This window comes from Capra hircus (assembly GCF_001704415.2).
Source record: "Capra hircus breed San Clemente chromosome X unlocalized genomic scaffold, ASM170441v1, whole genome shotgun sequence".
NCBI lineage: Eukaryota > Metazoa > Chordata > Mammalia > Artiodactyla > Bovidae > Capra > Capra hircus.
In genome coordinates this window covers 45980083-45996864 of record NW_017189517.1, presented here as the reverse complement: position 1 = coordinate 45996864, position 16782 = coordinate 45980083, and the positions used below count along the sequence as shown (strand labels likewise).

Below are 16782 nucleotides of genomic sequence, written 5' to 3'. Positions count from 1 at the left end.
AGTTAAATCTATACCTGCCAGTTGCCTTGACTACATTTTAAGCCCACTGAGATGATGAATAGTGTAGCAGTCATTTATCCTTAGCACCATGCCCTAGACATAGTTACTACTCAATATGCATTAATATCTCAATTTAAATTATATGTATATGCTTTAATATGCTAGCTAAAATAAAATCTAGTTATTTTATAGTTTTAATCATCAAAAGTAGTATAAAAAGGGAAAAAAGCAATCTTCTAATAGTAGTTTTATCATTGGGCAGTGCCTGTGATGGAAGATTTCTTCTGTAGATTTGGGATCAAGCTTGACCCTGTGTATCTTTGAATTTGGCCATTCTCCAAGCCAAGAAAGACTTTGGGCATTTTGATGGTATAAAGCAACAACATGGTGAGGAATTTAAGGATGGAAATTTTTATGCAAATCAGCATTGGTTCATAGAGTTTAGAGGCAGGTCTGCCCTTGTGTAATGTCAAGGTGTAAGATGAAGCTGCTAGTATTGAAGAGATGGCAGCTCAAATTAGCCTTTCTGTTTTGAAGGTAGCAGAAAGTCAATGATACAGGGCTACTTGAGAAAATAAATATGATAAAAGTAGCTGCAAGACAGAGATATTTGAATCTAGTTGCCAAGAAATCATCCAGTGACCAAAACTCCTTCCTAAAAATTTTCCTGGAAAATCATGTGTAAATCTCAAAGAAGCCTTTCTAAATGACTCTGCTATACATTTTAGCTTCTAAAATGTTATAATGGAAGACTTGAAAGTAAAGACCTATATATTCTCTGCTACTATATTAGGTAAAATATAATTTAATGTAATTGGTTTCTGGGTTTCTCTGTTTAATTCATTAATATAAACTTCTAAGAATTGTTCTGGTACATAATGTATAGGTGATTAAATATAGCATTTGTGGTCCTTTCCATAAAATAGCAGGTCTTGGCTCAGAAAGAAATCATTCTATTATGTCATTGTATAGGAAAATCAATCCTCCACATCTCCTGCTTTTGCCACGGAAGGGGGGCAAGATTGTGGTGTTTGTGAGAGGATTATCAATTCTTTTCGACTTCAAGTAGGTATATGTTACTGTGTGTATAACAGGGAAGGTGGCTTAAACAACTGATCTGCATTTGTGTCCAAGAAAAAACAAGGTAATAATGAACAAATAAAAACTGATGTGGGATGCTAGAATCCTGAAAATATTATTCTCAGAGAAAGAAGCCAGCTGCAAAACTCCATGTATTGTATACAAAACATGTGTTGTATGATACAATCATATAATACAAGCCTGTGTTGTATGATACTGTTTATGTAAAATGTCCAGAATAGGCAAATCTACAGAGACATAAAGTGAATTAGTGGTGCCTCAGGTCGGGCGCTAGGGGAGGGGGTGCAGGGAGTGACTTGGAACTGGGGAGTTTAGACGGCTAAAGAAGGGATCGTTTTTTGGTGTGATGAAAAGATTTTAAAATTGATTGTGATGACGGTTGTGCAACTTGGGGGAATATACTAAAAACCACTGAATTATACATTTAAAAAGATGAATTGTATGATATGCAAACTATATATCAATAAAGTTGTTAAAATTTATACGAGACAATATAGAAAACAAAATAAACCTACTTCTAAGACTTGCCTAACTACTGATGTCCAGATATGAGAACATGTTTTTATTATTATTTACAGATGTCAAATAGGTATTCCTGAATTTTCAAGTAATTATATTTTGAAAAAGTTAGAAAATAAACACAAACCACAACATAAAAGAGATAATCAATTTTAATTGCATAATTGTAGTCTTGAACTTACTCATCTTCAAGAAACTGTTTACCCTGATTAAACAAAAACCCTCAACTTCAAAAATGAATAGCATCCCTGTGACCACCAGTGAGTGCTTCACTGATTCACATACTTTAGCAAGCAGACCATGTTTTTCTCTCAGTTTATTACTACATCTATGTCTCAGTAACTTATAGATTGGACAGTCACCATACGTGACCTGTCAAGGCACTTTTGAAGATCACTCTCTGTCTTTGGTTAATGTGGAACAGGAAATCTGTTCTTTGTTAGACGCATATTTTCCAGATAAAATTCAGAGGGCTGCTTTTCAGCATACTGTATAAAACCATAGATGACACAAATCTGGGTATTCTCAAAATCTCTACCAGTCTCAACATTTTCCCCAAAAGGAGACACTGTCACTATTGTCTCTTGGACGAATTTTCTGTGGGGCTGTGGCTGCACCAAACCCTGTAAATCCTCACAACAGAACTTTTACCTCCAGGTAAGTGACCATTATTGGTCATTACCGCTCCCAGGCCTTTTCTTGTTGTCCACTTTTCTTCTGCAGGGACCAATCCTGTTCCTAGTCAGAGACGATTCAAGAAGCCATTATTTCAGTAGTTTGGGTCATTTAGCACCCTATGGACCTATTATCTGTGGTCCTACTCTGAGCTCACAGATTACCTGAAGTAACTGGGTGTCTTGTGTGCCATTTTTATTTGTCTGTCTCTGCCTCTTTTCCTGGACTTCATCTGATGTGCCAGTTCCTTTAGGCATGGTACACTGTTTTGCCAGACTTCTTAAGGAATTGCTCATTTGTTTCTTAATCCCAATTCCCATGATTGGATTCCTGCTACATACTGATTGCTTCAGCCTCTGCCTACAGAGTGGATTCTATTCTCTGCCTGCCAGCCAGGACATCCATTGTTGGACTTCCAGAATTTAGCTCTCTGCCTGCTTCTTGCCTACTGTTACACAATCTTTCTGTTTTTCCAGCATTCCCAGACTCTTTCTGTTGGTGACTATAGGAACCTTGTTAGTTTTCTTGTCCTGCCCTAACGAGTCTCTTTAGTGTCTGGGTATCAGGCTCCTTGGTCTGGCTCTGTGTGCCAAAAACAAGTACCTGCTGAGATATTATCTCCCTTTTTACTACTGGGTTTTTATTGCCTTGAGCCAGTGTTTTAGTAATTCTTGTTTCCTTTTTTTTTTTTTTCATTTGCATCCTGTCTGTAATCTGTGGAGAGGAACAATGTGTTCCTTTAAATATTTCTTGGATTCGTTCCTTTTTCTTCATTTCCTCTGGGGCCACTTTAGTTCTGATCCTCATGACTTTATCCAGCCAGGACTTTATCTAGTTTCAGCTAGAGTTCAGCACTGGTGCCTCAGAGGGTCACCTCAGAGGATGAGAGAAGCCAAGTGGTCATGAGGACTGTAATCTCCACTCCTACAGGTCAGCTAGATTCATATCTGTTGTACACACTGAGGTTCTGTAAAGTTTTTGTTTGGGGACAAAAAATTTGGACTGAGAGAAAAATAAGTTTGAAAATCAGTCCCTCCAGTTATTCTGCATACCATTGCCAGATCAGCTCCTTAAAATATTCTTTTATTTTATAACATTTCTGCTAGAGTCTTATCAGTCATTACTATCATGTCTGATATTCAAATCTGTTTACGTGCTGGGCAAATGCTATGGGGAGAACCATGTTTCCTACTATTATTCAAAATCTATATTCTCACCATTCTACTCAAGCCCCTTTGGCCAGTATTGCTTCCAGGCCATTCTATATGCTGTCTTTTCCTTCCTTCCTTTCTTTGCTTTGCCTATTGAAGTCTCATTTCTTTTTCAGGCCTTGGCAGCTCAAGTTCTCCTTGAAAACTTCTTCATCTATTCTAGGTCTGACTCATCTCACCCCTTCACCATGTTATCCTGAATTTCCAGTTAGTACCTCATTGGCTCAGACCATAAAGAATCTGTGCAATGCACGAGACCTGGGTTCAATCCCTGGGTTGGGAAGATCTTCTGGAGAAAGAATGGCTACTCGCTCCAGTGTTTTTGCCTGGGAATTCCCACGGACAGAGGAGCCTGGTGGGCTACAGTCCATAGGATAGGGTCACTAAGAACTGGACACAACTGAGTGACTTTCACTTTTTCTTTTTTTTCTCACCTCAGAATTAGGCAGCCACTTTCCTCTTATATTTCTACACATTTCACTTGTTTGTTTTCTCAAGCACATTTTATACCTATTGATGGCAAAGAACATATATTTTACAGTCTGTTCTATTACAAGGGTTTGCGTATCACAAATAGCACATTAGTGATTAATCAGTAGGAGAACAGTGTCACTAAAATTAGGTGGAAGGCCAGCTGCTTCACATGCGAAGTGTTTTAGCACTTTAAGTTTCAACATGATCAGGAACCAGCTTTCTCACAATTAAAGAGAAGCCTTCATGATATATGAAGGCTTTCAGAAATAAAATAATAATTCTGCCCCAAAGTCTGTCCCTTTTGTGTGGCTGGTTTAGTGGTTTCAACAACCTCTAAGTCGCCCACTACATTAACTAGTTGGTGACGCTGTGAAGACCTTTCATCATGTGTGTCTACAAAGTTGTTTAGTTGCTCAGTCGTGTCTGACTCTTTGCGACGCCAGGGACTGTAGCCCACGAGTCTCCTCTGTCCGTGGAATTCTCCAGGCAAGAATACTGGAGTGGGTTGCCATTCCCTTCTCCAGGGGATCTTCCTGACCCAGGGATCAAACCCAGGTCTTCTGCATTGCAGGCGGATTCTTTACCATCTGAGCCACCCAGGAAGCCCTCTACAAAGCTGTACATGCATGCTCAGTCACTCCAGTTCTGTCTGACTCCTTGAGACCCTATGGCCTGTAGTCCAACAGGCTCCTCTATCCATGGGATTCTCCAGGCAAGAATACTGGAGTGGGCTGCCGTGTCCTCCTCCGGGGGATCTTCTACCAAGTTGGGTATTCTTCAATTAGATTTTTAATTCTGAAGAAAATGGCATCTATTAAAAGTATATGCCCTTGAGGATTCACATCAGGGAAAGAGGAAGCATGAAGGATTCAAAGCACTGATGACTGTGCCACTGGGTGTAGATGCCAATGGAGATTCAATCTCCTGAGTGTTTTCATTAGAGCTCTGGCTAAAAAGTTGTACTCAGTCTAAGTGATCTTCCCTAACCACGCTTTCCCCAGAAATTCTGTTTAGTGCGCAATTTTGCAGAACAGGAGATTTCTCAGGAAGACACATGTGCTTTGAGAGCAAAACATCGGGTCCTTTTTTATTCATGTGACTAGTTTGGTGTTGCCCATGTAGTATGTGCTTAATAAGTACTTGTTTATTCTCAGGCCACCTCTAATTCATAAATATTTTTGCCATGACCTTGGAGGGAGTGATTTTCTATTGTTGTTCAGTCACTAAGTCATGTCTGACTCTTTGCAACTCCATGGACTGCAGCATGCCCAGCTTCCCTGTCCTTCACTATGTCCCAGAGTGTGCTCAAACTCATGCCTCTTGAGTTGGTGACGCTACCTAACCATCTCATTCTTTGCTGCCCTCTTCTCCTTTTGCCTTCAATTTCTTACTTTTGTCTAATCTATGCCAGCTTTAATTTCTCTATTAATTGTCCAGATTGTTTAGATGAGAACACGTAGCAGAAGGGAGACACAGAAAGCCAGATTGATACTAATAAGGATCATCAGAAACCTCTGGGGGTAATGGGTGACTCTAAGATCAGTTTGAAGAAAGACAGAACCTAGCAGCCTTTTATCTTTCATTTCTCCAAGGGCTGGCTTTTAATGTTAACTGGGTACTAAATTCATAAGTGATTAGAAGGAGACACTACAAGGTCATGGGGTCTAACACACACTTTTGAAGTCCCAACAGATGGTAGCAGCCTCCTTTCTACAGCATCAGAGAAAAGCTGTATTTTCACCCACCGGCCTATTTGTGTGTCCCAGGAAGGTGAAAATAAAGAAACGTAGATACAGTGGGAGCAGTCCTAGGACTGAACTTGGTGAAGTGCCTGGTTCATGATCAGTGGACAAAGTATCCTTGCAGGGGACCAGTGGCTCCTTATGTGTGCTAGCTTTCCAGAGAGACCCTGATGTTTGAAAGAAGGGGGTTTGCTTATTTGTAATGACTGTTTACATGAACTGGAGCAAAATGTTGAAAAGAAACATCCAGAATGAAGACCGGGCTGGGATAATCACAATAAGGTCAAATGTTAAGTCATCTCAGGGACAGATTTTCCTCATTTTTTGTGGTGCAGATTATGTACCTTTTACATGCACGTCTTCTTTGGTTTCAAATGTAGCTTCACCTGGCCTGAGAATGCTGCAACCCAGCCTGACTCTGAAAATAATGTCGACCCATTTTCAAGTATTCGCACACCAAAAACAGGAGTCACTTGTATTATAATGCCTTCACCGCTTTTACCCTGGAAGAGGAAATGGCAACCCACTCCAGCCTGCTTGCCTGGAAAATCCCACGGACAGAGGAGCCTGGCGAGCCACAGTCCATGGGGTCACAAAGAGTTGGACACAACTGAGGAACCAAGCATCACTGCTTTTAAAACCAGACCAATGAGATCTGTAAGTGGGGACCTTCATGATCTGGAAGCTGCCTATCTGTTCTGCTTCTTCTCTTACCATGAACAACCCCAATCCGTTGCCTTCAATTTCTTAACCACAGAGTCTCTGCACATGCTATGGTCATTTCCTTTGCCTGGGATGCTCTTCACTCTTCTTTTTTACCTTGTAATAGCTCAATACTTTTTTTTTGTTTGTTTAATATCGTTCCCAATAGCCAGAAAGTTCCATAAGAGCAAACCACATCCATATTGTTCACCATCTTGTTCACCGCTGTAATGCCTAGTAGGGTATCCAAAACTTAGCACGCTGTCACCAAATACTTAGTGACTTTAATTTGACCCTTTAGACTCAATTCAAACATCATCCTCTTTGGGAAGGTGTCCGAGAGCCTCCGGCACTCTTGTGTGCTCCACAGTCTCCCTGTTCCTATCTATTGAAGTACAGTCAGTAACGGTCAGTCTCTCCAAGCAGACTGCTGCTGCTGCTGCTAAGTCGCTTCAGTCGCATCCGACTCTGTGCGACCCCAGAGACGACAGCCCACTAGGCTCCCCCATCCCTGGGATTCTCCAGGCAAGAACAATGGAGTGGGTTGCCATTTCCAAGCAGACTAGGCAGTTCTAAAGGGCAGAAACTGTGAGGTTCATACTCCTAACACACAGCACTCTGGATATCACCTGGTATACTTGAAGGCAGCAGTCCCCAGCCTTTTTGGCACCAGAGGCTGGTTTTGTGCAGGATAATTTATCCACAGACCAGGTTGGAAGCAGTGTATATTTCAGGATGATTCAAGCACATGACATTTATTATGCACTTTATTTCTATTATTATTACCTCAGCTCCACCTCAGATCATCAGGCATTAGATCTCAGAGGTTGGGTACCCTGCTCTAAGAAGCTCAATGAAGATCTACTGAGCAGATTACGAAGCAACATTTGAGCTCAGAGCACCCTCAGCTATGGCTCATATCCATGTCTGTCAAACAGGAATTATCTGAAAGCAGTGGATAACCAGGTCACATCTTACTGCAGCATCCATTTCTATGCCATTTTTCAGGAGAGGGGCATTTAAATAATTTAAATCATGCATGAGTGTGTATGTGTGTGCATGTGTGTGTAGTGAGTTAAATTCAGAATACACATCAAATTTTAAGTCAAACAGGAAATCCTACAAATTTACCTTAGGCCTCCTTGCCCACCCTGTCTGGAAGCATGTATCCCCTCTTCTCTGCTGTCCTCGGGTAGTTTACCACCTGCATAATTAAAAAGCAAGTTAAGGACAATGGCAAAGCCAGCATTAAGACTGCTTTCAGATGTCTAACATTGTTTTTATTGTACTTTCCAATTTACTTGCCTCATCTCATCTACAGCATGGTCAAATTTATCGTAATACACTCTCAATAAATGTGTTCATAAAAAATTAGCAGTTTAGGTTGAAGGGGAGTAGGGCAAAAAGATCAGAGCCTGAAGATATATGAATAACAGGCACATGGGATCTAAATTTACATCTCTAGCTTCTCTAGGTTGTATGAAGGTGGTTCATTCAAGTTCTGCCAGGTCCCGCGATTGTTCTCAGTGCGAACACTGTTTTTAAAGAGGCGTGGGCCTCTTCCTGACAACTCTAGGGTGAAAAATTAAGAATACCCGCGGTGCCCTGTGGCTGCTTCGCTGTTACCTAGCATTTGTCTAGAGATTTACATTTTTAACAAAGCTTTGACACACGAGTTCGTACTCGCTCCCCACAACTCTAAACCTAAAGTAGTTCGGAACACTGAAAATAGCACTCAATCCAACTGTTAGCTCGCCATAGGTGCTTCGCCCCTCTGGATTAAGCGGTGGGCGGCTGCTGCCTCTCCCACCTCGCAGCCTGGGAATGAAGGAATGACTGCGTTTCTTTGGCCTCAACGCAATCATGGCAACAGAAAACACCCACTCCTTCCACTTCGACCCGCACAGTCTGTCTAGGCAATTAATCAGCGCTCCCCACGGCGGTGCTCCTGCGGGGTGCCAGCTGTCTTGCCAATGAACCCCTCCCACGGAGTGGAGCACAACCACACCCCCGGCAAGGCCTCGGCCAGCCGGGGAAGGTGCTCTGGCCTACACGAGCGGAAGCGGAGTCTCAGGTAAAACTCACACGTGAATCCTCCCAGGCCTCAGTGTCCCCATCTCTAAAATGGGCTACACCTCCCCTCTCTCGGCTAGTTCCCTTCCATTGCACGCTAGGCCCCTAGGAAGGGAAATCAGTGCTTAACCTCAGCTTCAAGTCCTCTCGTTTGGCAGCCGTCGCCGCGCCGGGCATGCTCAGTAGCCGGGCCGCCCGGCAGCGGGAGTAGGAAGCAGCTTTCCGCGCCCGGGCGGCGGACTGCGGGCACTTTGATGAATCACGTGTGCGGAGGCCCTCTTAAAGAGATAGGCACCTACTTTCCCTCCACCCCAAACACCGCCCTGAGGGCGGCGGCGACCGTGGTAATTACAGCCGCTCGGGGGCAGGGCTTGCCCCGGCGCACAGTAGTGGCAACGGCTTGTCGAGTCTGGGGTGCCTGGGAGCCGCGAGCCCCGGGGACGTGAAATCGGCAGACCCACTTTCCCTTCCAGGAAGAGGCGCTGCCGAATCCGCGCGGGGCAGCGAGAGCGCCCCGAGGGGCTTCCTCAGTGAAGCACAAGTGGGGTTCCAGGGCACAGGTGACAGGGCCGAAGAAAGATGGAGCAGCCCGGGGCGGCGGCGGCGGCGGGCGCGGGAGGCAGCGGCGAGGAGCCCGGTGGGGGCCGAAGCAACAAGCGGAGCGCGGGGAGCCGGGCCGCCAACGAAGAGGAAACGAAAAACAAACCTAAATTGGTGAGTGCTCCCGCAGCCCCCGCCGGCCTTAGGGACAGCGAGAGCCCCGGGATCCTCCTGCCGTTGAACACGGGGGGACCCGGGGCCCCCTCCCAAGGGTGACCCGCGACCTCGCTGTGCAACTCGGGGAGCCGCTAAAGCAGCGGCCACGCCGAGGCGCGGAGACGGCGTGGGGGCGGAAGAGCACCCCCTTCTCCAGTTAACTCCTTTCTCCGTCTTGGCAGCCGGGAGGCGGTGCGGGAAGGAGAAAGGCCCCACCCCAACTTGGGGAGACCCCGCGTACAGGGTAGGGGCTGTTGTTGGTCTAACTTGGGGGCGCGATCCTTCTTTGCGCGATTTCATTCCCCTCCCATCCGTATCAATTGCTGGGGTTTTGACTCTTTAACGCTTAGGGTCCGGGCAGGGGAACCTCTCTTTTTTTCAGCCCCAGTACTAGGGAGCCCACTCACAGACTTACAAAAGAAAAAAAAAAAAAAAACAACCAATCAACCAACCAAACAAAAATCCCACCACTACCGCAACAAAAAGCACACAACTTAGGCCCCCAGTATTTTCTGCTTGACCAGATATCTAAGGAAGAGGCGCCTACGTGTCCCCCCCCCTCGCCTCTCCATGTGCTCGCCCAAGAAACATTTCTTTAAGAGTGGGGGGGCGTGGGAGTTAGAGGCTGGAGGAGGCACCGCCAACTGTCGTGTGTGTGCGATCGCCAGTCGTCCAGGACTTCCACTTAGTAGATTAAGAACGCTCAAAAGCAGTAGACCGACTGCACAAATCGCCCGTCTTGAGAGTGTCTGAACGAGTGAGAGCAGGCAGTCCATTTCCTGCCACTGACTTCATGTGCGGAGGAATGAAATCTATGGGGCCTGGTATCAGATTGGGAAATACTGGGGTTTCTTCAACTCATCAGTTAAAAAGGTTCCTCTTTTTTTTTTTTTTTCCTTCTTTTTTGCCTTGAGCTTATAGAAAAATGGTATAATAATAGTGAAACTTCAAAACTGGTCAAATTCATACAGCGTATTGGCTAAAGACTTTTTTTTTGTCAGCCCTGGCAAATATTAGGCAGACGTTTATCAATAAACTTTCTCATTCCGATGCCAGAGGGGACATGGTTTTCCAGCTCAAATTCAGCAAATACTCCTCCTGTCCGAAAGTTCTGTTTGTTTGGAGCGCAAAAGCCACATGTTGTATATTTAGTTTTCAGTTTTAACCAGCAACTGGGTTATAAGGAAGGACGCAGTGACCTTATAACTAAAGACTTTTCTTAGGCCATCTGGCCATTTAGTATGTATTGATACCTGTTGTGCTTCTTTCTTGCCCTCTGTTTGCCTTTCAATTATGGACTGTCCAGATTGGAAAATAGTGATCGAAGTGTTATGGTTACAGGAAATTTACAGCCTTCTATTATGTGGAAAGGGACCTAGCAGGGTGTAATAAAACAACCAGTCTAAGGTCTCATCAGTTCCACCTTAACTTGAGGCAAACTGACAGTTACTTGATGTGTCCTGTTACCACTCTCCCCTCTAGTATTTACAAATGAAGAAACTGAGTCACAAGCTCTTTGTGAATTATCTGCCCTGACAGAGGTTTAATGGGTACTCCTATTACAAAACTTAGAAAAGTTCGTTGTTTCTATCGCCAAGTTTAATATATAAAAATCCTGATGTGATTTTTGAAATTTATCATTTTGCAGTAAAAGAGTGATCATGTTTCTTCTTTCTTTCTCTTTTTGGACCCAATACAGAACTGGCTTAAACAGTGATTAAAAGTTTAAACAAAAATAAAAGTGAACTGATAGTTTCCACAAAGTTTGGTACATCCAGCAAGAGCCTTCCACTTTTGGGATATACGAGTTCAAGAAAAAGCACTTATCTCTGTCTGTTAGTAATAACACCTTGATTCTATGCTTCCCTTCCCTTTGGTCATTTGTCCTGTTTCATCTTTTATGCTTTGATAAGGTAACTAGATAGTTGTGAGATGGTATCACTTTCAGTTCCTAGCTAACACTATTTGGTGTTGAACATAGATTAATACATTAGAACAAGTATCTGAATCCAAGAGTTTGTTGATATCAATGGGAACTTTCTTTTGTACTCAAAATAACTTTTGAGCCTTACATGATTTTACAAGCAGATATCTCAGACTTCATAAACACATATTTAGGACAACATTTCAGTTCATTTTAAGGTTTTAAAGTTGACCAAATAATAAGACTTGGTGAACTTTTAAAATAAATGCCTTACTCCTTATTTTGAGTTGTCTTATTGAAGTGGTCAACATGTTCTAAGGCCTAAGAGAGGAGTTCATCTGGGATTCTTGAAATATTGTTGGTAGGGTAAAGCATTACCTGGACTAAATTTTATAATGTTGAGTATTATGTTGTTAATCACTGTAGTAGTCCTTAATTGTGTTCATGTGTCTGTGTGTGTGTAAGATGTTGTGGGAGGTTGTAAGAGAGCACCATATAGTAATAGAAATTATTTGTGTAGGTGATTTTTGGGGATAAGGGTTCTTAAACTGAAATCATATGAAAAAATATGAGTGTATGTAGATACATTTATTTTTCTGGGCCCCCTAGTTTTCATCAGTTCCTTAAAGGCATGTGTCTCCTATAGAAGAATGAAACTGTTGGGTTACCAGAGAGTAAAGGAAATTACCAGTTGATTCCACTTGAAGAAACTGGGAAGAGGAGGAGGTCATTGACAAGGGAGAAGGGAAATAACACTGACTGCATCAGTGGTTGATATTGAAGATAGTTCATCTGTCAGTAAACAGTTAATTAAAAACATCTATATAGTATTAGCTAAAATGAAAGTTTCTACCGTGTAGAAAATTTAACACCATAGCTATGGTATAGTGGATTCATACAGTATAAGGGTTGTGATTCAGTTGTTTTCATTTAGTTTCTCATTGTTCTGGGAAACTGGAGAAGGAAGACACGTTTTCTATAGAGAGGAATGACTTTTATTTATATCCTTTAACCTTTGGATGGGTATTAGTGAGAAGTTTTCAGAGCAACATTTCAGGACTTTTAATGACTTCTGCATGGGATTAGTTAGATCAGTTTAATAAAGCTTACTTCACTCTTCTTCATATATACAGCCTCATAATGACCCTTTTATTTTGGTTCTTTTTAATGAAGGCAACCTTGTTTTGGACTCATCACTATTTGAATAATGCCTTAGTAGTAGAGCTTTGTATTTTATGTAAACCGTCTGGTTAGGCCCAGATTGTAGCATGTCATCAAACAACATGAATCTTAATTAATTGGCAATTTGATGTCAACCATGGAATGTGTTTTGTCAACTCAAGTAGTTCAGAACACTCGGGAAGTGTCATGAAGGACATCCTGAATCGCACATATTTCAGGCAGTGATTTAACCATTAAAAGAGGCTAGTGTAAGAGGCAGGTTTCCCTGATGGCTCAGCGGGTAAAGAATCTGCCTGCCAATGCTGGAGATGCAGGAGACCTGGGTTCGATCCATACGTCAGGAAGATCCCTTGGAAAAGGAAATGTTAACCCATCCAGTATTCTTGCCTGGAAAATCCCATGAACAGAGGAACTGGAGGGCTATAATCCAAAGGGTCACAAAGAGTCAGATGCGACTAAGCACAGTGTTAAAGGTAGAACCATACTGTGGGGTAGAGTGGTGTAGCATTCTTTGACATTTTTGCATTTTGACTTTGTATTTCTGTATAATTCCTAAAGCCTTTGGTTGTTTAGATAGTGTAGTTGCGTTAGTAACTTGAAGTAACAGAAGTTAATATTCTGGTTCTTATATAACTTTCTGAATATTGGGTTATTTGTTTTTAATTGGTTTAAACATGTTTTGATTTTAATTGATAAAGGAGAGCATAGTGGGTTCCTGTATGCCACAAAGACTTAACTGAGCACTTACTATGTGCTAGGCATTATTCTGAAGGTTGGTGATATAAAGATGCCATTGTCTAGTGAGGGAGACAGGGAAGTTAACTAGCAGTTACAGAGCTGTGTGATGAAGGAACAATGGGAATATGCAGAGGAGGGTGATAATAGAAACATCATGGAGAGGCGTCTGACTCAAATTGAATGCTTGAGTGTGGGAAGGAAAGGCTTACCATAGTAGGTGGTATTTGCACCAAGGCTTGAAGAATGAGGCATTAATTGATGAAGGGGAGGGAAAGGCATTTAAGGGAACAATGTATACAAAGGTAGAGAGATGTGGTAGCATGCCCAGTAAAGGAGCTGTGGATTGATGTTAGTGGCTGAAACAAAAGTTACATATGGTGGACCTGTCAGAAAAGAGATTGAGTCCAGGTCTTGTTGGGTATTTGTATGCCATGTTCCAGTTTCCACTTCTTTTTGAAAGCCATAGTAAGTCACTGAAGAGATTTGAGGAGACCGAGCTGATCAGAATTGTGTGTCAGAAAGAAACTTAATAGAGTGGAGACTTTCTTGGACAGGGGTGCCAGAATGGAGGCAGGAAGACCAGTTAGGAGGAGCACAATGGTATAAGAGCTCATTGTTTAGGGTTGGAGACCTGAATTTCAACTGCAGCGCCTCCAGTCTTCCATTTACTCAGCATTTGTCTCTGCATCTCTGTTTCCTCCTGCTGCTCCATCACCTCTCCTTCCTTCTACACGCCCTGAACATCTTCACCAGATTGGAAATGTCTGCCGTGTTTTTCTTTATAAATCTAACCTCTCCAGGTGGTGTCTCATAATGCTCTCATTCTTCCATTAAGCCATCAGCTTTCTGAAAGCCCTTCCTTATTCCGAACTCCTGTCATGAGTCTTAATGTTATATGCTGATCTCGTATGTCCAATAGACTTTAAAATGCTTCTGGGCAAGGGTCCTCCGTTATGCCTATTCTTAAATCTTGCAGACCAGTGCTGGGGTGCAGAAGCACTCAACATATTATTATTAGCTGGGAATTCTTTCCCTATAGGCCAGACATTTTGAGAGTATGAATTGTTGAAAAGAGATTTTTTGAAAAAGAAATGTGCTGGTTTTTTCCTCTTAGAATATATACTCCGTCAAATGAACCTATTTGTACATGTTTGTGTCCTTTCTGTAATTTTGAAAGTTGAGAAACTTCTAGCTTGATTTCTTATTTGTTTGATTGGGTTCTTGTGATGTCACAGCCTGAACTTCCATGTGGGGAACCAGTATCCAACAACAATAAAAATGATACAAATAGCCACAGATATAGAAAACAAACATCGTTATCCAGGGGGTAACGGAATGGAGGGATAAATTGGGAGACTGGAATTGACATGTATATCATCAATTACACTGTAGTGATCTATATGGGAAAATAATCTGAAAAAGTGGATATATGTATATGTATAACTGATTCACTTTGGTACAAACTAGCACATTGTAAGTCAACTATACTCCCATAAATATTTAAAAAAAAACTATTCATGACCCAAGTAACATTTTATTGGTACGAGATATTGGATTATTAGCCAAAGAATACTGAATAGAGGACCAAAGGACCTGGCTTCCAGTATTTAGTCTTTTAGTTGCTTGTAATCTCTGATGGGCCGTTTAATAGCAGAGGGTTTGAGCCCTTGATTAATGTCTGACAGAGATAATGCTTACCTGATTTCCTTCACAAGGTGATTTAGATAAAACACAGTAATGAATGAGAAAGCATATAGGAAATTTTATATTGCTGTGCAAATATACAGCAATATTGTTAACTCCTTATTACCCGAATCAAATGCATTGTGATTGGATAGTTTAATGGCTTTCTTGCAGTTTGATAGTTCTAACATGATTGTACAAAGTACTATAATAAGGTTATTTTTTGGTTGATTCCTTATTCTCTCTCCAGTTTGTCTGTTTGAAAGATTATACATTTTGTCCTTCTGCAAATAATTTGTTTTGTTTAAGAAATGTAAGGTGTGAATTTAATTTTTTTTCACTTTTTTTTTTTTTAAATAATCAGGCTATCCTTGTTTTTCCATGTATCAGTTTGAGAAATTTAAAACTTCTGTTAAAAAAGTTTCACTAGATATCTATGACAGTTGTCTTGTCAGGCAGCTTACTGCTGTTGTACAAATAAGAAAACTGAGTCACTGATGTGTTAAGGAGTCTGACCTAGAGATAAGTTTAAAGCTCTCAGTTCTATTGTCAACGTTAGAGACAGCACTGAGTCACTGTGCTTCAGGAACTTTGAAAGTGAAAAATGATGAAATCTCTTCTTTTAAAATTTCTTTTTGGAACAATTATCATTTTAATCCACTGAGATTTCACTCTGAATGCCAAGATCTCTGGCAGTAGCAACATGTCATTGAAGTAAAATCATATACTTTTCCAACCTGACCTCAACACTGTAAGTAACAGGATGCTCTGAAAATAGTGCATACATAATATATGCTAATGTACATGAAATAGCACATTTGACTAAGTATCACTGGATATTATAATTAGGGATGATTATTGAAGGCCCAACTTTCTCTTGGTCCTATATTTCAGTCTGCCACGCAGAAGAGACCAGTTCCTTTCATCAGATTTTGGTTGTTTCATACTTACATTTGTCTCATGACTGAAGAAATTAACATGATGGCCAGGTGATTTGAAATACAGTTATATACTTGTGATCCAGGTAGACATCTTATAAAAGACACTCAAGTGGAAGACAGCTCAAAAAATGATGCATGTAAAGGAAAGTTGAGATGTAGTTTCACATAACTATTTATTATCAATGTAAGTAATAGAAATAGAAATAAATCAATTTGTCCTAATGTAAAACTTCCCTGATGAGGCTGAATCGGTTTCAGTTTAAATTATTTACTTGGGCTGTGGCTTGAACAGACATTCAACTGAATCCTAATCCTTGCTTGCTTTCTGTGAAGTGGCCTGGGAAAAAGGGTATGGGTGCCTTTCTCATGAAAGAATGTGGAAAGCAAAATCTTACTAATCACCATTTACACAGGCTTTGGTTTAAGGAAGATCTTTCTGTATTGCTTTAGCAAGAGTCAGCTACATTGCTTACCAGGTACAGAACTACAAGTTGGCCTCCAGTCTCTCTTTCTGTCAGGGCTCTGTTGTGGTGCCAAGGGCAAGTGAGAAGTTCCTCAGGTGGCTATTCAGGCAGGCCTAGGTCGGAATCCACGACTTCATTAGGAATGAGTTGATTTCTCAAAGGCTATTGATTCAGTCACCTAGCAGTTCTGGTGCTCATCAAGGGGAGAAAAGATGTTGGGTACGATCCTTTAAAAATCTATTTGTTCTTCTGTGATAGATATCCACATGCTTTGGTAAAGATCTGCTCAAAATTATGAAGAATTTTTATCTGCCTTTATTTTGCTGGTCTTTCCCCTGCAAAAAGTAAAAGAACTAAAATAGAGTTTTCACTTTATTTGTAATATGGGCTAGTTAATAAGGCTTTATTATGAAAAGGTATGAGAAATTTCAACCTACTAAGAATTAGACACCACCATGGGGTATTATATCCATTAACTACATATAGTAGTTTTGATTTTCAACATTTGCTTCATCCATCCTTTATTTATTTCCTTGCTGAAGTACTTTAGTGCAGATCCCAGATATTGTGTCATTTTACTCCTATGTGGTTCAGTGT

At 41.5% G+C, this 16782-nt stretch overlaps 1 protein-coding gene across 1 annotated transcript in view; it reads left to right on the top strand.

The window, feature by feature from the left end:
• Positions 1–8733: 8733 nt before the first annotated feature.
• Positions 8734–16782, top strand: part of DIAPH2 (diaphanous related formin 2) — a gene marked incomplete in the record, with an annotated part of 842722 nt that continues 834673 nt past the window's right edge. Inside the window, 1 exon segment of the mRNA XM_018044114.1 lies at positions 8734–9211. Coding sequence (XP_017899603.1) covers positions 9077–9211 — 135 coding nt within the window.